The 23,725-nt window shown below is 39.7% G+C and overlaps 1 protein-coding gene across 1 annotated transcript; it reads right to left on the bottom strand.

Annotated features, from left to right (window-relative positions):
• Window positions 1–672: 672 nt before the first annotated feature.
• On the bottom strand, window positions 673–17,784 carry LOC149284251 (thioredoxin-like). Its single transcript, XM_089496953.1, has 5 exons — window positions 17,761–17,784; window positions 5,150–5,254; window positions 4,298–4,357; window positions 1,978–2,043; window positions 673–735 (listed from the first exon to the last, which is right to left on the bottom strand). The coding sequence occupies exons 1-5, from the start codon at window positions 17,782–17,784 to the stop codon at window positions 673–675; spliced, it is 318 nt and encodes a 105-aa protein (XP_089353079.1).
• Window positions 17,785–23,725: the final 5,941 nt, after the last annotated feature.

The raw sequence follows: 23,725 nt of genomic DNA, 5'->3' as shown, positions 1-23,725 counted from the left end.
AGCTGAGGGGTAAGGACATGCTAAATGTAAAGACAGTATGCTGAGGAACCCCAGTATGCATTGTTATGAGAAATATTATAATTATAAGGTAACATACAGTTATTGTACTCATTATAGTGCATCTTTAAAGAATCAAGTATCTTTAAAACTAAAGCTCTCACAGAATTAGCAACAGTAATTGTGGCCTTTTTTTTTACTAATATTTTGAATTCCAAATGGATGAACAATATTACGTTCTTTTTTTATATACCTGGTAACATATTAGTGGAACTAATTTATTATTATTATTATTATTATCTTTTATTTATATTGCACCAACAGTTTATGCAGGGCTTCTTACAATACATATATTCAAAGGGTATGACAAGACTAGAATTGACAGACTAAAATAAACCGATACATTAGAGTGCTGCTCGCAAGCTCAGTTAATCTGCCCACAACCCAAAAAACAGCATAGTATTAGTATATAATATTCCTCTTATTGAATCTTTAATATGCAGTTGTCATACAGTTCATTCTAAACTGTTGAAAGAGGTTACAAATTTCCTATAACGTCTGAGCAACGTGCATGGGGCAGGCTATTTGTGTATATATTTATAATGAATTTATCATTTCAAAAAGGCTGTGGCATACAGAAATATATATAAGCAAACATTCCATTTCTGATTCTTTTTAACGCAGTTCCTGAACCTTCTGTTCTAGGCTGCTCTGATTAGCACCACTGAACTCATGTACCTGTAAAAAAAAAATAAAAAAAAAATAAAAATAAAAAAGGTATAGTAAACATTGATGGACGAACCACAAACCGATAAAACAATAAAAGTCTATACTATATACTATCATTTTTGAAGGCTCTGAATTCTCATTCAACATTAGTATAAAAAATGAGATTAAGGGTTTTGTGCATTGTTTTTGTGCTTTACACATGGACGATAGAGTGGTGTGTGGTTACTGACAGGGCGTAAGCAAACAACTGATCTGATCCGTCCTCCCTAGTTCCCCTCTGACACCTCCTCCCCCACTGTTATGATCTGTAGTTACTATTTGATCCTCCTAGGCCCTCATCTGCCCCTTCTGCTCCTCCCAGCCCCTTCTGTTCTGACCTGTACCTAACAGTTCCACTCTGATCCTGCCAACCTCTTCCAGCTCCTCTCTGCTCTGACCAACCCTCTTTAGCACCCCTCTGCAGTGACCCACGCTCCTTAGCTAACCTGCACATTCTGCTCTGACCCACCCCTTCACATACCGCTCTGCTCTGACCTGCTCTCTCAAGCTCCCCTCTGATTGTTTCAGCCTCTTCCTGCACCCCCTGCTCTGACTTAAACCTGCTTTGACCCCCCCCCTTCCATCCCCTCTGCTCTTAATTGCCCCCTTCAGCTCCTATCTGTTCTGACCTAACCCCATTCAGCTCCCTCTGCTCTGACCAGGCGACCAGTGGAGTCGCATAACATGCACAGGGTTCAGTTACAGGGGGTGCCAAAGAAATACTGCACCCAAGGGAGTAAGAGAAGAGCGAAAAGGAGGAAGAAGGAAGATTTTTGGACATGTCATTGCAATGACAGGCACATACAATGGAGAGTGTGTGTATATATACACATAGATAAACACACACTAAAATATAAACATTTTATCCTAGTCAGAGCATTTATATACACAAAAAATATTTTCGTAATGCAGTCACTTTAAGGTGAGCCTTCAGGAAATTCTCAAAAAAAAAGATCCCACATTAACTCCAAGTGGGTTTTCTTCACTTTTTATGAACGAATACTAGGTACATTTTTACCAAATATTTCTTAAATGCACAATTTGTTTTGTCTGTAGATTTTCTGTATACTATAAAAGGAGGTCAAACAATACAAACTCAAAAAAGTACATTCTATTAAAGGGAACTGTATTGCCACGCATAATGAGTACAACATAACAACATAACTAGGTGTCTAAACCATGCAAGGATACAATTGAAACAAGGAAACCTACCCGTGCTCCATCTTTATAGAATTGAAATGTTGGCATACATTTGATATTACAATGGGCAGCCACATCCTGCAGAGAGAGCATATTAACCATTTAACACAGTTTTCACAGCCACGAGAAACAATAACAGTTGGAAGGGGATAAATGGAGCAAGTTGGAAAGAATATTCTTTGTTCTTATATTCTATAAATTGTCAACTACAGTATGAAAATGAATGTATACACACACGCAATAAACTTTCAAGCATTTGGAATATGTTTACTGAGGCAAGGTGAAATAAGACTGGAACCGTGAGATATCTTTTAAACTACATATTATAGCAAAACAGCTTAACATTAGATATAGGTTGAAAATGGTTCTTTATTGTGATGTAGTTTAAGTCTCTGATGTTTTAGTTTAGAAGGCATATAATACTGTGGACTAAAATATTCTCAAAATCTTGCAGTTTCTTATATTTAAGTTATGAAATAAAAGGTATCGTCTTTATCAAATTTGCTTGATACCTTCATTAGTTTAGAAGAAAATTGAGAAGTATGTGTAATATAACTGTCAAATCTTGTTTCAGAGGAAAGAAATACCGCCAGTTAGGTAACAGGAAAATAACAAAGATCGGAACATGCAACATAGGGGTTTCACATATGACTTGACAATACCTCAAACGTAAGCACAGAGCAATATTGTGTAATCAAGGAGTATGGTAAATTTGCACTTTTCCACCATTATGCAATATCCTCAGAAGTTTTGTTTTGGATTTAAACTTTATATATTTGCCTGTGATATATTGAACTCTTGACTGAACTTGATTGTTATCTGCCTGAACCTCTGCTTGAAATTACTTTGTTTGGCAAGAGTCTTGAGGCTCAACCCTGGACGTGAGGCAACACATGTCCAGCCCAGTACTCAAGTATTCCAATCAACAGCTCTTCAGGTTTCTCAATCTACCAGGGAAGTTAGCTATTTTAATTTCTACGATACTTAAAGGGACACATCATATGCGTGGTTTTCGTGTGGTCCATTTTGCAAATGATTGGGGGTTTCTGCAGAATCCCCCAAAGGCATTTGCCCCTTTTCCCACCCCACCCCATTCTGCCAAATGCATCTCCCTGTAGTCAGCCCTCTCTCTTGCTCTGATGAACACTGAACGCATGTTAGACCTCAGTGTGCATGTGTAAAATCTTCTGATTGATTTCAATGGGAGCACTTTCCTGCCACCGATTGGCTGCGTAAGATGTCAATCAGTGACAGGGCATACTCCCTGTCAAAGAACAAGCCAAGCTACAGGTACTGTAGTTTTATTGATTAAGCTATGTTAAAAGCTGTAGCCGCCTTCAACTAGTCAACAGATTTTCAGTGAGCTCTGTTGAATTTAACTTTTGCTTTCAAAGTGGTTCAGGGTTGAAAAGATAAGCAAGCAGGGAAGTCAATGGGCCGCCATTCTTTGATGCTCCTGCAGTGAAACATAGACATTTACTCAAGTCCCACACCAATGCTTAGTGAAAACCACTTTAGCCATGCCACATCAGTGAAAGAAGATACCTTGCAGATTAAGTTACCTCAGCTGGTCCATAAGAGGATGTACTCTTAAATTCTCATCTCGCCTAACAGCTCAGGGTTGTTAAGTGACAGAAAACAGCATGTATGCTCTATTTTTAAAGGTTTAACTAAAACTAAACTATTATTCAACAAAAGAATTAACGTTTACTGGTTCTGCAACGGTATGACAAGTTATTTCTGCATGGTAGCTATAATTTTTTAAAGCATAAAATTCATTGGTTGATAAGTTAATGAGCATCTTACAAACTTAGGGTTCCTTAGAACTATTTTTGTGGCCGGTAAAGAGCAGAATCATTTGCTCAGTGTGCTAGATGGCCAGTCTGGGCCTGGATGCGACATAAAAAACATTCATGTGATAGGCATAAAGCTATCCAGATTCTAAGACAAGACCAAGGAGTGACTCTTTACATTTGGGAAAATGGATAAACTAGATGGCTGTATGGTTCTTATCTTCCATCAAATTATATGTTAAAGTTAAGAAATATACATGTTTGTGCATATGGCTTTTGCTGAAAGACAAGGAAAAATTTTATATATATATATATGTAAAACATGGCCAAATTAGTTTTAAGTCCAAGGTATCCATTATCTTTTTTGTACAAACTGTAGGACATGCCATGAGAACCAGTGAATGCTTTTGACACGTTTCTGAGTAATGGGGATTGTTGTGCTCGCTGCCCTTATATAAATACGGCGTCATGTGAAAATGCAGCCTGAAAGCTCAGAGGAAATCATGCCATGATACAATGACAAAACATGTGCATTTTACCTGTGCATCATCTACATCCACTTTAAGGAACACAACATCTGGATATTTTTCACTCAAAGACTGGAAAGAAAGAAAAAAAAAAGAAAAAATTACATTAAAAATTGACATAAGAATAAGACATTAAGGAATTTTTATTTGGCAAGTTCACTACACTACAGAACGCATTCCTGAATAGGTTGAAGATTGAACTTCATACAATATGAAGGGCCAGGTGGCTGTTTAAAAGCGAGAAGGGTAAAACGTTAATATATCTCAAATAGAAAAGGATTACAAATTGTGAAATGTTTGCTAAGAAAAACGAATTGCTGTGGTAGACATGAAAGCCAAGCAAGTCTAACAAAGGCACATGATCTCAGTCTTTTTTTTATTTTATTTTTTTTATATTTTTTCTTTTTGAAGTCACTGATGTCCTGGCTTGCCCCAGCTCTTTATTTAATAGAAACAATGTGCACCTGCAATGGCGCTACCCCTTTAAGCGATGATGGGAATATCACAGTACAACAGCCTGTTAGGCAGCTACAGACACACTGGGGGTGATGGATAAAGCGATTCAAGAGCATGAAGACATAAGTAGAAAACATGCACATGGCTGTAACAATATGTAAAAACAGGAATTACCGAGATGTACACGCTCTTTCTTATTTGGTGTACGGATTTATTTTGTGGTGTGACTGTCGAATTCGGAAAAATTGGCATAATACTTTTAACACCCTGGCACAACCGAATGTTTCCTCATTTTTATTTTGCTTTGTGCGCTTGCAAGATCAGATGTATAGGATATGCAAATCACTAGGTCAAACGTCCAAAATGGGAAAAAGACTCATTTATAAGCAAATTGTTTTGCTCACTGACCTGAAAGAAAGGGGCAATCATTTTGCAGGGTCCACACCATGTAGCTGTGAAATCGACAACTACAAGTTTGCTTCCGGCATCGGCCAGGGCTTTATTGAATTCGTCCTGAAATGTAAAAAAACCCAAAAAACTAATTTAGACTTGTTTAAATAATATCTAATAATAAAAACTTTGCCTTACAATGTAAATTGTAAAAGTGTGACTGACAGACTGGTTAAGACAAACAAATAACCCCTTCAGGACAATGGGTGGCCCTAAACCTATTCATGACAATGCATTTTGAGCCCGTACATGTACAGGCTTTGTCGTGAAGGGGTTAAAACATTCATCTGTTTTAAAGGCACAATTCAGCCATCATATATATTTTTATGCATATGACAGCCAAGTGTCCCTTTTATATTTTCAAAACTTATTAAAATAGGTACTAAAAGACCCCTTAGATATACCAAAATTGACTTTCCCCCTATTAAAATGTAAATGTGCTCAATAAAAAGGTATCAGTACAGCCTGTCACTGACAGAACGGACACCAGCAGTATCCACATGCGCTTTCAGATCCTCTCCGTTGGATATGAGACTCTGACAGCGAGCATGTGGATGCCTGCACTATTGGCAACTGGCAGGTCCACTTGGCTAACTATGCATCTCAAGCAGTTGGCACGGGGTTATAGCAAATGTACTGCATATTTTCATCTGTAAAAAAAAAAAAAAGTGTAAAATCCATGCCTGTTTAAATAAAGTCATTCAAAGTTTGGAGATCCTGAGATTCAAGGCTAGAAGACCATCTGGATACATGGGTACTTATTTCTCTGTAAAGAAATCTCTCACTTAACTACCATAATCCCTTGGCATCATATACTCTGTGGTCCCAAAAAATGTATTTTGCATTCTGCATTTTGATGAAAAAATATAAAGATTATGTATATATATATATATATATATATATAAATATATATATTGTGCCTGTAGATAACAAAGTCCAATGTGGCCGTGTGTGTGGTTTAGTACTAAGATAACATCACAATCAGTGCAGTTGGTTTTTAGTACTATGAGAGGATTGTGCTCTACAGACTCTTAAAAAAAACAAAGGAAGCCAACATAAAGGTTGTGACAGAGGCACAAGGGCTTGGTGTCTCAGATCTATTGGTGGCTTGGAACACTGCCAGGTCATCATTCCTTCCCTAAACCAGTGAAATAAATAAAAGTGGTTAATATAGTTGTGCCAAAAATTGTGCCTTTTACAACCAAATGGTTTTAGACACATATCATAAGAAAATTATTCAATGCTGAATGCCCTCTTTATTATTTTATGCACCCACATTAATTATGGACGGGTTTCTTTAGACACCAATTATATAGTATAAATATAGTGTATGCAATGTAATGCAATGATATTAAATATATACGCCCACTAACTTAACAATGAAAAACAGCATTGTTAAATATATATATATATATATATATATATAATATCTTCATTATAAGAAGTCCCTTATGCGCAATCCCATATTCTTCCAAATTTTTCCCCATGACCCAGTGCAGTGTGATATCTCATACACTCATGACTCTATTTTTGCACTTACATCGGGGGGAGTTTAATTTTAAGTCCATAGGGCAAGCCCAGCCAGAAGGTTCTATAATATAGTGCCCCCCCCCCAAAAAAAAATATCTAGAAAACAGAGGAATCCGATCTTTTCTTGTTTATCTAGAATTTCTTTGTAAGAGCAACTAGTGTTAAATGTTATTGTTAAAAGTGCCCTGCTCTAAATTATAAATGTACCTTCTAACACTCCTTGGGTGGTACATATACCTCCTCAAAACAAGGTTACGTTGAATCTCAAATGTACATATACAATATACATTTAGGAAGCTATGTATGCAAGGTATTGCTCTAATCATTGGATTATTGTTCAGCAACAGCACCTACCGTATAGAAGAAATGCTATGCGAAAAATGGAAAAAAACTAAACAAAAACATAACTTACATTCCAGAGGGGATAGGAAATAGAAAGATACTAGGAATGGACAAAGAGGGACAGATGAAGTATATCATAAGGTATGATGATGGGTTTAGCTGCTGACATTGTAATAATTGTAATGGGGGGGTTGCAGCCTAATTTGTGTGGGTACATAAAATATGAAAAAGGGGAAATCAAAGTTAACAAATGGTAACAAAAAAAACAAAACCTCTGTTTCATTCTTTCCTTCCTCTTTTCCTCCTGGTCACAGTGAAGCAGAGATGGATGATACTGAATAACAAGTCACCTGGGACAATTAGCAACCATAGCAGTCATCTGGACACACTATAGCGTGTACATAGGACTGATAGCCGATTGGCACATCCATCTCAGATGTATAGCATGGGAACTAACAGGTAGCTAAGCAACAGCAATCTAAGCATCATGGGAATTGTAGACTTATAACATCTGGAGCTAGCAGTTAGCTACTCATGCTATACATCTAGAGTTGTTGTAGGTGGCTACCTACCCTACACAAACATTACACATATTTGAGACACCCTAATTCAGCTCTTTCCCTTATAGACTTGGGGTCTTAGCCCAACCTTTTAACAACTAGCTCTTAAGAAATATAATCAGTTCACTTTTGTTCATTTTAATAACTTCATTATCTCCAGTTATTCTTCTATGGTTTCTGCCACTTAGAAGTTTAGTGTTTTAGAGCAGTGCATCTTATGCTACAAACATACAGCAAGCTAAAAAAAGAGCAATCATTTTCCTGCCAGAGGCATTTATTAATGAGTAAAGCAGACACACTACTGCTGCCATGCTGACAGCACCCTATTAGCTGTGCTGATGTCACCGTACAAACGACAGGTGATATTTCACCCATACGCAACTGAAACTAAGCTAATTAAAAGGACAAGAACGATGAAGAAAACAGTAAAGCGGCAGAGATGGAAGGAGAGTAGACGATGCCATGCCTGCACTCTGAAACATCCGGTGCCCTGTTACCCTGATGGCATAAAGCTATGATGAGACTGGGTCTGGGGCCATTGCTGCCCCTTTTTGGTCCTGATGATCAACCTGTTGGGTCACAAGTGCTGGCACAATACACCACAAACACAGTAAAACGCTACAGAAATGTCTCACGTGTTGCCCCAGTCTGGAAAAAGAAAAAAAAATGGACCAACGCCTGCTAGTAAGGAACAATTAGTAGAAAGTCGGGAAAGGTTCTCCAGAAAGTTCTGATTAACACATTATGTGTTTCATAGGTTTCATAGAGACCAGGTCACAAATTGTTGTTCATGAAGTCAGTGTGGATGCAACGTGGAACAACTCTCAGAAGCTGATATATGGTCGAAGAGACCCCTCGGTTTTACACAAGATAAAAATGAATGTACATCTTTTCTCCAGTGTTTTGATGTGTGCACGCCTAAAACAAAAAATAAGCCTTCCTAAGAAAAGTTTACTCACAGAGTAACATGGCTCAAAGTGCAGCCTTTGTTAATATTTTATAGAAAACAATCCTCGGCTGTTATGTAATTCCATCGATGCAAAGTTCAGAGCGCAATAAGACTTTCAGAATGAAAATCAACAAGCTAAAGCTTAGGCCAAACGGATTTGTGGGTGCTTTTCATTAGGTACCTGTAAAATAATGAATCCCTCTGCTAATTTCAGCAGCTTTACGCACCTGTATAAAAGGAAATTGAAGTGTCAGATCCTTTTATAGGAATGTGACCCCGAGTAGGGCTGCAACTAACGATTATTTTAATAATCGATTAGTTGGCCGATTATTTTTTCTATTAATCGATTCATTGGATAAAAAATGCAATTTTTTTAAATTTAAAATAATGTAATAAAAAACGTACAATTTACACTTTCATCTCTTTATTGCAATGGCCTCTATCTATTCACCTTCTTATTTTACTGACATAATAATAAAAGCTACAAGAACCCAAACACAGTGTTTCTCAAACTAGGTTTTAATAAAGTTATTAGTAAATATTAATTCATATGTTAACTATTTTTCATATTTAACCCCTTCGCGACCTTTGCCGGTTCAGGACCGTCATGACATGAAGGTCACTAAATGACCTTTGACGGTCCTGAACCGTCAAAAAGTAAAATAAGCTTAGAAAGTGATCAACGATCACTTTCTTCGCTTAAACGGCGTTACTGTAATGCCTCGATGTCGAGGCACTCAGCAAGGCCGAGATCGGCATCGGGGGCCATGTCTGGCCCCTCCCGGAGGCGTCAACAGCCGCCATACATTGTATGGCGGCGGACGCCCGTTTTAAAAGCGTTTAGGAGGCGATCAACGATCGCCTCCTAAACTTAAAAGGTGTCGCTGGAATGCCTCGATCAGGAGGCATCCAGCGACACCAAACACTTACCTCTGGGTGGGCTGTGACCGCTCCGGAGAGCGGTCACAGCCGCCGCTGCCGGTGATCTTCGCCATCAAGCAAGATGGCGGCGGCCCGGGAAATAAAACAATAAAGACGAAAAAGTTCGCTAGAGGGTCTCCAGACCCTCTAGAGAACTGGCTCCACTTGCTGGTTGAATACAGGTACTGCATTCAACCATGCAAGTCAATGGAGCCCAGCTTTCTAATCACTATGTGATTAGTAAAATATTCAAAAAAAAAAAAAAAAAAAAATGGAAAAAAAAATAAAAAAAATGTGCTAACATTTAAAAATTATTATGCAGTGATGTCACTAGATGAACCATCCAGTACCAGAAAAATGTGTAAAAAAAATATATAAAAAAAGTATTAAAAAAATAAAATAAAATTAAAAAATAAAGTTTATTATTTTGAGCAAGTGCTAAAATTTCTCAAAAATCTCAACAAAGAGTTAAAAAAAAAGCACTTCAAATACCCAAGGGGTGTCTAATATATAAAAAAAATGGCTGATGGGGTAAATTGGAGTGGCCTAGCTCAAAGATAGGGCATAGGTACAGACTGACCAAAATGGAGAAAAAAAGCGCACTTCCCAAATGTGCCATTTTAAATCTGAAACAACCCGACAAACCCATGCATGTCGGGTATCACTGCACTCAGGAGATGTTCCTGAACACACATTGGGGTGTTGTTTGACAGTGGCATATACCAGGACCTGTATATCTATAACTAAAGTACAATTTGTGTGAAAAAAAAATAAAAAAAATTACTATTACAAAGTTTGGCAAAGTGTAGTTCTATAATTGGTGCATGGAAAGGGTTAAAATAACAGCATTTGGAATACCCTGGGGTGTCTAGTTTTCAAAAATATATGGTTTGAATGGGTTAAATTGAGTTAACCGGCTTCAAAGATATTCCAAAGAGGAGAGGGAGGCACAATGACCAAATGACCACCTGAATTACGCATGCCCCAAAAGTAGCCTTTTACCAGCCAAACAATCTGACAAACCCATGCATGTGGGGTATCGCTGTACTCAGGAGATGTTGCTGAACACATATTGGGGTGTTGTTTGACAGTGACATATACCAGCACCTGTATATCTATAACTAAAGTACAATTTGTGTGGAAAAAAAAATAAAAAAAATTACTATTACAAAGTTTGACAAAGTGTAGTTGTATAATTGGTGCATGGAAAGGGTTAAAATAACAGCATTTGGAATACCCTGGGGTGTCTAGTTTTCAAAAATATATGGTTTGAATGGGTTAAATTGAGTTAACCGGCTTCAAAGATGTTCCAAAGAGGAGATGGAGGCAGACTGACCAGATTTGTTAAAAAAGATTTGGAAATCATAAAACGCTGCTTGTACTTATTGCCCTATAACTTACAAAAAACAGCAAAAAAACATAAAAACATTGGGTATTTCTAAACTCAGGACAAGTAGTAGAATCTATTTAGCTAGTTTTTTTACTTGCTTTTTTAGGTGAGTAAAAGATTTTTCAAATAAAAGTCATAAAATGTGTTTTTTTTTCAATTTTTCACCATGTTTTTTTAATTTTTTTATAGTAAATAAGATGATACGATCAAAATAATGGTATCTGAAGAAAGCCCATCTTGTCCTGAAAAAAACAATATATAACTTACGTGGGTACACTAAATGGGTGAGGAGAAAATTACAGCTGAACACAAGCACCACAAAAGTGTCAAAACAGCCTCGGTCCCACAGGGTACAAAACGAAAAATGAGCCCGGTCCTTAAGGGGTTAATAAAAACTGAGAAAAAAGCCTTGTTTATATTTTCTTTTATTTACCAAACTGCCCCAGTTATGCACATCTGCCCCATATATGCCTTATACCTCATTTGCCAGAGATTCCACTGTGCCCCTGATATGCCACTGTGCCCCCGATATGCCTTATACTCCTTATATGCCAGTGATATCCAACTGAGCCCCCTGATATACCTTTTACCCCCAGATATGTCTTATGCCCCCCTGATATACCTTATAACTTCCAATATGCCACTCGGCCCCATTTATGCCTTATACGTCCCTATATGCCACTGTGCACCCTGATATGCCACTCCGCTCCTCATAAATGCCCTGCACCACCCTGAAATTCTCCCTGATTCACCACTCTGCCTCCCCCAGATATGCCACTCTGAAAATCATTATACCCCCCATGCACCACTCTACCTCCCCTATACACCACTCTAACTCCCCCAGATATGCCATTCTGCCTCCCTGAAATTCTTTATACCCCCATACACCACTCTACCTCCCCTATACACCACTCTAACTGCCCCAGATATGCCATTCTGCCTCCCTGAAATTAATTATACCCCCCATACACCACTCTGCCTCCTCCCCCCCTCCCATACTCCACTTTGCCTCCTCCCCCTCCCATACACCACTCTGGCTCCTCCCCCTCCCATACACCACTCTGGCTCCTCCCCCTCCCATACTCCACTCTGGCTCCTCCCATACTCCACTCTGCCTCCTGTCAGCAACGGAGGTTCACAAGACACAAGGGAGCCGGGTAGAGAGGCAGAGTGGCGTATGGGAGGGGGAGGAGCCAGAGTGGTGTATGGGAGGGTGGCTCCCATACACACCTCTGACTCCTCCCCCCTCCCATACACCACTCTGCCTCTCTCCCGACTCCCTGGTATTTTGTGAACCAGCGGAGGTCGTTCACGCTCATCGCCGCTGCCGGTGAATGTCTGCCCGATGCGCTTAGACAATCTCCCGTGCCGGCACTCCCCCCGTGGGAAGTGCTGGCAGGGGAGGCTGTCTGAGCGTATCGGAGAGTAGGATGCAGGTCCCCTGCACCGCTGCGGGGGATCTGTATCCTAACCCTGCTGCCTGCCCGGTGCCCAGAACTGCATGTCCCGGGCGTCGGGCGCTAGATCCCGAATATAGGCCGCACCCCCACTTTAAAGACTTAAAGTGGGGGGAAAAAGTGCGGCCTATATTCGGGCCAATATGGTATATACTCTTCCTGTAGCATAAACACAATGTTAGGGTTTAGTAGATGGAGCCCTGAATGCAAAGCTGGATATGTTGGTAAGAGCCAGAAGCGAGGTACCGATAGGGATTGAGCGTAATCGTGGTCAAGAATAGCAGAGGGTCAGTTCAGGCAGCGTAGGTTCACAAGCGATATTCAGGCAAAGGGGTCAGAATCCAAGGAGACAAATAGCCAGGATAGACTGTCACAGTAGTGAGTATACTGAGAGCACAGTACTCTGGGTAGGAAGAGACTGTTTTATAGGGAGGGGGGCACACCCCTCTGACATCATAATTGTGCCTAATTACCCCATCTGGAGTTGTCCTGCCTACTGCCCCTGTGAGAGATGGAGGACATTCCTCCATTTCTGTTTGGAAGGCCCCCCTCGTGTTCTGGGCGATTTGCAGCCCGCGGCGTGGGGCCATCATTTGGAGAGACAGTGAGTGCCAGCCGAACCCTGTGAGTGCCAGCAAGCGAGCCGACCACGCCGAACCCTGCTCCGTGCGCCAGCATGTCGGTGGCCAATGTGGAGAGGAGAACGCAGAGTGGGAAGGAGGTAAGTGCGGCGGTAGGCACCTGACACTCACTGGAGTTTGATCTTCATAACGAATAGTGAAATCTAGGAGCTGAAACTACAACTCTCCTGCAAACTGTACCTTTGGCAAACGTGTATCACTTGGGTGGGGTAAAAAGGGTTGAAAATCCATCCCAATTGTTCTGCGATTTGCTAATGGTGCCATTATGTCGCCTGTATTCAGGTAGGGGTTTCAGCTGTACACCAAGGAGAAAAGCACCATTATTTAATTCTTGTGGAACAGTTTTCTGAGCATGTCTGAAATGTATTACTTCATACATAAAAAGGAAAAAAATATATCATGCTTTGAAAAACACAAACACTGTAATAAGCTTTAGAACTAGCTCATTGTTAATCATCTGTTGATTATGACTTTATTGTCATAAAAGGATAATGAGTCGTAACCCTGGACCGAGGTTTGCAGGAATTACTACAGAATACTGTAATCTGGTGCAAAATAAAGATCTTTTGAGCAAGGCTTCAATAAAAAAAAAAAATTACATATCTGATAGCAATCTGGCAACAAATATGCATCTGAGCCCTTTGATTATGTTTTGCTGCCAATTATAATAATGCTTAAGAAAATCGAGACTTGTGGAGATACTGTGAATTCCGATCTTTATTCAAGCAAGGGGCTTTCCATTGTTATATCCCAATGGGAAAAACTTCCGTTGGGATGCGCAGATATTATTAAACCAGCAACGACGATGTGGAAACCAGCTCATGAGCACCAAGGATGGTTTAAAAAATTCATGGTCGTTCCCAGATATGATCGATGTATAAATGTATTCACTAAACTGAAGGTTTGCAGGCATGTTAAGCATTTTAAATGACCAATCTGACCACGTATTACAGACCTCTTCTGCAGTTGAGCTGACCATGTCTTGCCAGGGGATTTCTGTCTTGAGATATTACCTACACATTTTACAGGCCCAGCTTAGCCCTTCTTGCCTGAGGAGCTGACTTGGATTGGCCCTTGGTAATGTGGCATTTTTATATTTTTCAGGAAAGTACATTGTTCTTGAAGCAGGAGAGCATGAAAAATCATAACGTTTAGTACTGGTGTTCCAAAGCCCCTGATTTCCCAGCATAATTTACACGCATTCACTTATCATGAGTGGACTTCGGAAGCTAAAGGTGCGGTACTATCCTGAGGCCTGGGCAGACGTCAGATGGACCATATGTGAATCCAGAGAATTGTGGCAAATAAAGACACATTTTGCTACTTTTGTGACAAGAGGTAACTTGTGTAAGGACGTTTGATGCACTTTGCAGAACAAATATTTACACAGTCAGATTACACAATGCTTTACATGCAATGCAATCAGGGCTGTGTTCCTATGTGTAAGAGGCTTTCAAGATGCAAGAATGACCTTTACATATAGCAGAGGATAATGGGTAGGCGAGTGAAACCGAAATACGGCATTCCTTTAAAGGGACGCTCCATTGCCCTTATGGAGCTCCACCAACGAAGAATGCACATTAAAGTGATTTCCAAGTACAAAATCCAACATAAATAAGGCCACCTAAACATAGTAGAAGCTGTAGCTCCAGTGTCATTAAACCCACAGTATTGAGCCACAAACTGCTATTAAAGTATCCCACAGGACTCTGGACTTCATAAAACAAAACATGTCTATATAATTGCAAATACATTCTGATAAGATAAAAACCCAGACTGTCCTCAAACTCTGTCATAGTAAAATATTAAACTCGAGTGTTACAAGTCAATGGTAGGTCAGATCTAACCAAGCAAACTACAGGGATTTAAAGGGACACCCAACCAAAAGAATGACAACAAGAGTTTTGTTCTATACAACGGAGAAGGTATATGCACAATAGTTTACAACGTACTTTTGTTGCAGAGCTATTAGAACGCGCACAACGAAACCATAGAGGTTTATACGCCTTTTTTAGGATTTGGTTTCTTGGACTACAAAGAAGTATACGAATCTAGTTCTAATACAAATACACACGATGACGGGAGTAGTCCGAAATAAAACTAACATAAAAATATAATTTCATATTTACTTTATGACACACTCGCGATTATGGAAGGAGCTTGCACACATAGTTTGGGCATAAAAGAAATATGTAGCCAGATTCCATTACGTGTACAATAGACAAAGACACTGCTGCAGTGTCAAATCTTTCCAAAGACTTATTTCCTGCTGCCAGATGGAGGGTACAAATTGCTGATCAGAAGTAAGAAGAATGTTTAAGTTTACAGCCATTCCCAGTTTCAGTTTAATGAGTATCACCTTATATGTAACCTGTTCATAGAGGGGTATATCACAGACTGATATTGGGGGATCTAAACAAGACTCTTGCATATACGTATAGAAAGTAATCCGGCTGATTTAGTCGGTAAAGCCAGTAAGCAGACCAAACGCTTGAGACTTGGATCACTTGGAAGAGGAAATAAGCAGCAGTTGTGTAATTTTTTTTTTTTTTTTGTAATAAATACTTACTATGCATTTAATTTGCATTCATCATTGGCGACACTGTTTGGGACAATGGACAGTTCCCCTAACTGCAACATCACTTTTTCAGGAGAACAAGTTATTTTTTATTTTTTTGTTTAAATCTGCTTATTGGCAGTGGCATAAATGCAAAACAAAAGGAGAATAGAGCACCGAGCAATATACAGTGCCAAGAGAGTCAATGTAAACATACCAGTATGAAGATACATCATGATATTGACAGTGTCATCACATATAGACAAAGTACAAATGTACGTGGAAAACACAGTGCTCTGTCAAGGAGACAAAGCAATAAAGCCCGAAAGTATACCACATGGTTTTCGTGAGAACAAGTTATTTTATTAATAGGTTAGTGAACCAAATCGCTCCTGTTTGAGATTTAAACAGACTTTTACTGTTGCACGTTTACCAGTGAAGAAAAAAACATTATATATAATATACACATACAGTGGGCCGCAGGCAGGCGGTTTCTTTAACAAGCAACTGAAACTGAAATCCTGGTGACGGCTGCCAGGTGCAGTGAATGCAGAAGCGCATTGGCGGTTTTTCCAGACCTTCAATCTCCTGAGTGCTGTTCTAATGCACTTATAACATAAATCAATCTGCGTAATGCATCTGTCCAGATTCTGTTGATGCATATATATATACTGGATGGGTGACAGCAAAGACAACGCCCTGCAGTGCTAGAATTATACAGACCTGCGGGGCGTGAGGAAATAATGGACGGTCATGTCCAAATGAAAACTGTTAAAAGATGCAACGTGGAAAACGAGTTCTAGTATCAAAGTCCCATATATAACGAAACCCTGTATGATCTAATAATTATATATTCCATAGAAAGAGGAGGATGTACCAAAGAAGCGAGGCTGGTATTTCTTATATCTAGTCATTTCCAGGTATTTGTCATGGGCTTGACGAGCCGCTTTACCAGACGACCGAGGTTAACAGTGTAGTGTGCTTCACATGACTCAGCACATGCATGTGCTTTGAAGCTTTATTTCGAGTATGCACCTGTCACGAGCATCTTATTCAAACACATAATCAGCACTGGCTTGAAATCTTTTATTACAAGACTGAAAAAACTTTGATCATGCAATCCAACGACACCTGTCACAGAATTGGGCAAAAAGGGCAAGTAGTGGGCATGTGACCACATTGCCAGCTACCAGTTCGGCTCTGTCTGTCAAAACCATCACTCCCAGAAGTCCCAAAGCATATGATGTGCAGTCGTGCACCACCTAACATTTAATATTTCCACCCATTCCTGCCATCACAGCACTGGGCTATGTCTTGTATGAAGCAGTGCCCATCCTGCCCGACTGGCTCGATGCATTCCATCTCAAACACATTTAAACCAGCTTCAACAATTGTGTAACAATTGTCTTAAACTTTATGCTCACTTTTGCAACATTATCCCCAGATTCCAACATAAATATGCGGAATCGGATTGTCTTAGTCTTGTCGTTCCCTTTAATAGTACATATTGTAAGAAGCGCTGTATAAATAAAAGGTACTACTGCTAAAAAGGACTAGCGAGCAAACCAATACAATGGGAGTTATTTATAAAAGTAACAAGTGCAGGGTCATTCTTCCACTTTGCACCAGAAGCACTTCTGTATCAACAGCATCTTCTGTTTACACGGCATTCTGCAATTAATAGCTGTTTCTAAGTAGTTAATATTAATTCAATAAAAAACACCAACTTCTATTTAGTACTAAAAGCGTCCCCACAATAACCCCAGTTATACCTCTTTAATACCCTTTATTATGCGAGTCACTGGCCCTCTTGTGACCTGAAGGCCATTTGTCACAGAAGCAGACGATTTTGACGTTTTACTTGTCAACTTTGGAGTTTCAGCACAAAGATACTATGATGACGTAATGAAAGGAGTGGACTCCATATTGTGCTGCAAACTTTAAAATTCACTTTTTTTCACACAAAAAAAACCCAAAAGTCACCAGAGTTTCAGCTTTAAGCAAAAATAGTTTTATATAATGTCTAATGCCGTCATTAGTGTCAAACCGTAACCACCACAGTGAACATAATACTGTGCATTATATCACACATTTATACACATATATATATATATATATATATACACATATCCCCTTAAACTATGCCGTATAAGCAAGGCTGGGTTCTATTTAAGACTGAGGAGTATTGGCGCTATTACTTGACAGAACACCTCAGCACTTACCAGGTTCTCGATCTGTCTGACCATGGTGGCGGGAAGAGAGAGGGCGCAGAGGCTGGGGATCCGTGTGACAGGGCAACCAGGTGCACAGTAACAAAAGCCCAAGACACAGGACCAGTGCGGTGACAGGCGGGCGTTGCCTAACGGAGGGAGGGGCCTACGGGAGAGTTAACATCAGATGGGAGAAAACTAAAAAGTGGGAGGAGCCACGCGAGGAATGTGGGGATGGCGTTACGCGAGAATGGTCGTAGCGCAGCAACGGAGAACGGCCAAGTCAGTTGAGACTGTGGGGCGGAGTCGAACAGCACTTTGGGCGGGGCCTTTGGGGAAGAGGCTGGGATCACTGAGTCACTTGGGTACATGGGCTGTGGAGGCTACAGCAGGGAGCTCTACGCCAAATGCGTGGCTAGCAATGAATGGCAGGAAAATTGGTAGGCGGGGGTAGTGTAACGGTACGAGAAGCGGTTGCTAGGTGAGGAATATGTGTGAGTGACATGGTGCTCCGCCAATGGGGTGTTCCGGAGCCTGGGAGTATGCTCGTTACCGAATGAATGAAACTGCAGTGTGTGACTTTAGCATGTAAAGGGGTGTTATGGGAACGGCTAACAGTTCAAAGACGGCCACCAGAAGATTTAATGGAGATATCACATAGTTATCCTTAGTATTGGTGGAACTTTCTTTCACTTCATTATTCGTTACGAAGGTCCAATTCTGGCCGGATTCTGCAGCAAGAAGGGCCAAGCTGGCCCTGTATAATGCATGCTTCAATGCTGTTCCCGCAGCAGAAGCTCACTGAGGTTGGATGGCTTAGTCAATGGGGTTTATTCACTAAATGGAGAGATGGCAGGATAGTTGGGTTTCAACTCCCTTGATTCATTGTTTGTTATACATGGTCAACAAGGGCAGGTTCCTCCAGCAAAAAAAAGGCTGAAATTGTAATTCAATGTGTGAAGAAATCTGGTTTAACTCTTCCTGTCAGCTCTCCTTTTAGTGAATAGACCTCGAGGAGTAAATTCCACAATTTCCTGCCAACTCTCCCTTTAGTAAATAGACCAATATGTGGAATATATTTCTCTCCCGTCTCTTAGGTTTAAATTTAATAGAAGCATTTAACCTTTTTGAGCGCTGGAACACTTTGAGGCATTTCCACATAATGTTCTAAAGTTACCGCATTCCCTGAGTACTTTTTTATTGAATGCGTGTAGACTGAAGTAAAATATATTTTTTGTAAACACATACTGAAAATTGGTAATAACACAAAACCCTCATTTGTCCTAAAACAACATGTCAGTGTCCCCAAACCACTTGTGTATGCCATCTTTGTACCCAAGAAGCTTATCAGTGCCCCCAAACAGCATGTCTGGGCCATCTTTGTCCCCAAACAGCTTGTCTGGGCCATATTTTTCCCCAAACCACTTGTGTGTGCCATCTTTGTACCCAAACAGCTTGGCTACCGCAAGCGGGTCTCCTGAATATGACAAATTCTTTGTTAAAACAAATTAAACATATCTTGTGGTACATCGGCCACAGGGAATAATTGACCATCCAACAATTCCCAACAAAAATATAAGTTGAGTTTTTTCATCGATCTAGGATTTTTACGCCAGAGGGGGAAAGAGAGTTTACCTTGTTGCATACGCTTGAAGGGTATCATCTGAAGACATATAGGAGTTTTGAGGGATTGCCTGGCCCGGGGTTCTTGGTAAAGCATAAGCCCATGCAAATATATCATTATGTACAACTAAATGTCCCAGATCCACCTTCCTGTCGGAACTTGCAGGCTTTGAGAAGATCACCCCTCCCCATATTTTCTCCTCTCCCCTTTCATTTCTGTATTTTATTTTTTCTCTCCATTTTTTTTTTTCCCTCTCATCTTTTTACTATATTCTCTTTCATGTCTCTCTCTTTCTCTTCCATTTTCTCTCCTGTCCTTTTTCTTATGACTTTTTTGTACCTTCTCTCATCCCTCTGTATATTGTCCCCTATCAATCTTTTTTTCCTCTTTATTCTCTCGACTCTCGTTTCTGTCTACTATTTTTTTGTCTCTCCCTTCCCTCTACTTTCTCTCTGCTAAACCAAACATTTTAACTGTCAACAGTCAAACCATGCCCATGGCTACACACTTGCTCACCCCCAGCCACAACCTCTCAAAAGTGTGTCTAGGAAGTAGCATAGAAAAATGTGTCAACGCTAGTTCTACTCCAGTAAGGGGATATGAAAGCCAACTTTTAGCATTTGCTGTGACTTTAAATCCACCACAATGCATCAAAGAGGCATCATGTATGCACAGGACACCTGCTTGAAATGTGACAAAAACAAACAAGCCAAACAGGACTCTGGTGAAGCTCATTATTATAAATAATATATTTATATTATGTATAATATGTATGTATTTATAATATGTCAAAATTTGTACACAAAAGAAATGTTTTCTTCAAACTATATTCATGATAATATAGTTAACATAAGTTTTCCAATAACTGATTTGTGAATATTATTGCTACGTGTAGTGCTCACATAACACTTCTGGTTTAAAAAAGCTACATGTCGTTTGACTTATTCCATTTGAATTAATAAAAAGTTTATAGTACAAATTATTTTGTACTGTTTTGTATTTATTTCATCGGGCACCAACACTGTGCATGAGGCCCATACATAGATGTCAAATTAAAATTAGTTAATGAAGTATTTTTTAATAACAACAGTTTACCAGATGTTACTTTAATGGGATATTATAAATGAGTTCTGCATTATTATATATCACCATTTACATTTAACAGATTTCACATTGGTATTGTGTCCACAACATTAATTATCATCTCCCAAAATAAAACATTTAGAAAACATCTGCCACTTAGCTAGGTCTGCATGTCAAAGGGGCAGCAGCACTACCAGAGGCAAATCATTTTGCTAAATGGTAGGCGCTGGAGTAGGGGTGGGCTGGGGTAGGTGCTCTGGGCCAGGTCTAGGGCAGGGACCTCAATAAATAGCACACTGTTATCTGGTAGAGTCCACATTGATTTTGTGGTGCTCGTTTTTTGTTTAAAATGTGTTTTCCCTTTTTTATTTATTTTTTTACATTTAATTATTTTTTTTTATCTAAATTCATTTAACCCTTGTAGCCCTGTGTTGCTTGTATTGCTCGATCGTTCTGATCGGGAAATTGTCCCGCTTAAATTTTATTTTTTTTTGTAGAAACTTGTTTTTTATTTTATTAGTTAGGTGGGCAATTGGGTGGGTGAGGTGAGTTAGTGTTAGAAATGCATTTATAGTTTTGTGTTCAAAATGCCTCATACATATAGTATGGAGAATCATCCTATTCTGGTTTGCAGTTCACACACCGCAACTGCCTCAGATATTGAGCCGATTATCGATTCCTCAAATAACTGTTCAGGGGGCTCTGCTGCCATCCCGTAACCCCCCAAAAAGGAGGTGTACAGAGTCTATGCTTGACCCCCCAGTGGTTGTAGCAGAAAAAGATGAAGGTTCAGAAGTGGCCATCACAGTCTTCTGACCTTAATATCATCGAGCCACTCTGGGGAGATTTCAAACAAGCCATTCATGCAAGACAACCAAAGACTTTGCATGTCCTTGAGGCATTTTGCAATGACGAATAGGCAGCTATACCACCTGCAAGAATTTGGGGCCTCAGACAACTATTACAAAAGACTTAGGGCTGCAACTAACGATTATTTTCATAATCGATTAGTTGGCTGATTATTTTTTCGATTAATCGGATAAAAAATGAATGTAAATATTTAATTTATTTAAAATAATTTAATAAACAGGATGTTAAAAACAAACAGCAGAATAATTTTTTTTTTATAAAACGCATTTCTTGTTTTTATTTCCCAACCTGCCCCCCCAGTTATGCACATTTGAGCCCAGGCTTGCCACACTGCTTGTATAATATGAGGCCTACCAAACAGTGTGAGCATGCTGCAAATACAGTGTGTTGGCTGTACAATGTATACAAAAAACAAAAACTGTCTGCGCTTTCTCACCCTAATAAAGTTGGCAACAAATATATAAACATAATATAAATGAGAGGTTTTGGTTATATTAATTGGCCAAAGCATAATTAACCTCATCTGCCTCAAGGCACACTCTCAATAGGGTGAGAACCTACTCTCACCTCCTACATAGTGGGCACACAAAGCAGTTTATACTGCTACCAAAACCTTATTAATGTGTTGGGGGAGGTGCAATTAAACCTCCTCCCATTTAACCCCTGGACAGCAAGCTGCAACCAGACTGATGAGGAGCCAACAACCTCAAATATGTGCAAACAGGGAAAAGAAAAAATGTCGGTGCGCTAAGCTAGTCTCAGGCTCAAATAATACAAATGTATAATATGAGGCCTACCAAACAGTGTGAGCATGCTGCAAATACAGAGTAGGTTCTCACCCTATTAAGAGTGTGCCTCGACGTGGCAAAAACTCGTTAGTGAAAAAACGCAGCAGCCAGATGTTAGCTGTTCTTCAATAGGAAATCGCAGAATGCCATATCCACTTGGCGTTTTTCTGTCTGGCGTTTTTCTGCTTTTTTGGGCTCTGTGGCAGTTTTTCAAAATCGCAGCATGTTGACACTCTTGCGTTTTTTGCAAGGAAATCTTGGCGTTTTTCTCCAATAGAAGTCTATGGGAGAGAAAAAACGCCATGAAAAAGCCATGTGGGTTTATTGCCTTGGCGTTTTTTATGGCGTTTTTTCCACAGTTACAATGCAGAGGATGGACCCAGTATCTGCGTGTCCTACGAGAAATAGGCTGGAAACAAACAGTTTCACACAAAACAAAGTTCATATTGAATTCTACACCATTTGGAACAAACATGCCATTACAAACAAACATACGCGACGCATCAACTGGATCCTGCGTGCCAAAAGCAACAGCAAACAATTTGCACCATCATTTGGGGCCAATCTTCCTAGAGGAGCAGACATTCGGAATAAAGCATGCCTTACAAACCACAGAAAAGTGACAAAAGGGTCCGCCGGGGCGTTTAAGTAGAACTCTACCAAGTAAATGACATCAGGGGGCAGATACTTGCCATTTATCCTAATCCATTTTAGCTGGGTGAACTGCAGGGAGGGACTGGTAAGTAGGAACTGCTGCTGTGAGTCACTGAATGAAACGGATTATATAACGAGGGGTATTTTTCAGAGCGTTTGCTCTGAAAAAACCCTCATTTTATCATCGATGAAAATCGATTCAACTAATAGATAATGAAATTCGTTGGCAACGATTTTCATTATCGATTATTATCGATTTTATCGATTAGTTGTTGCAGCCCTAAAAAGACTGCATGCTGTCATTGATGCTAAAGGGGACAATACACGGTATTAAGAACTGAGGGTCATTTCAATTTTTTTTTATTGTTGCCATGTTTTGTTTTATGATTGTGCCATTCTTTTATAACCTACCATTGAATATGAATCCCATAAGTAATAAAAGAAATGTTTTTTTTAAAAAATGGTACATATACTACCAATTATCCAAGGGTATGCAAGCTTTTGAGCACAACTGTATACTTTGACAGTTATTACACCAGCATTGATTTATCTAGAATTCTGTACTGCATAGACACATTTGCCTGTGGGACTGTCAGAAAAAATAGGAAAATATTTCCCCAGCAAAGCTGTTGGCAAAAATCCTACTTACGGCAGGATGAATCACTGCCCCTTACGTACAGAGACAAAAAGGACATGTACATGAGTTTAACCATCCAGGATGAAAGCACAGTGACAGTGCATATAAAGCCTTCCTACAAAAAAAGTTAAAAAAACATGTTACATCCTGGAGTACAACAGGCACATTGGGGGAGTGGACCTCGCAGATCAGTACATACTACCATACCTTGTAAAGCCCAAATCAAATACCTGATATAAAACATGCACACCTTTGTTATGGAGTGTATAAGCCTTTCCCTGAAGAAAGGGCTAACTGCTTGCAAGAGTCTAAGCCCAGTAC

Source organism: Sceloporus occidentalis, unplaced genomic scaffold, assembly GCF_023333645.1.
Source record: "Sceloporus occidentalis isolate IW3139 unplaced genomic scaffold, rSceOcc1.0.p SCAF_96, whole genome shotgun sequence".
Lineage (NCBI taxonomy): Eukaryota > Metazoa > Chordata > Lepidosauria > Squamata > Phrynosomatidae > Sceloporus > Sceloporus occidentalis.
This window is presented reverse-complemented; position numbering and strand designations above follow the sequence as displayed.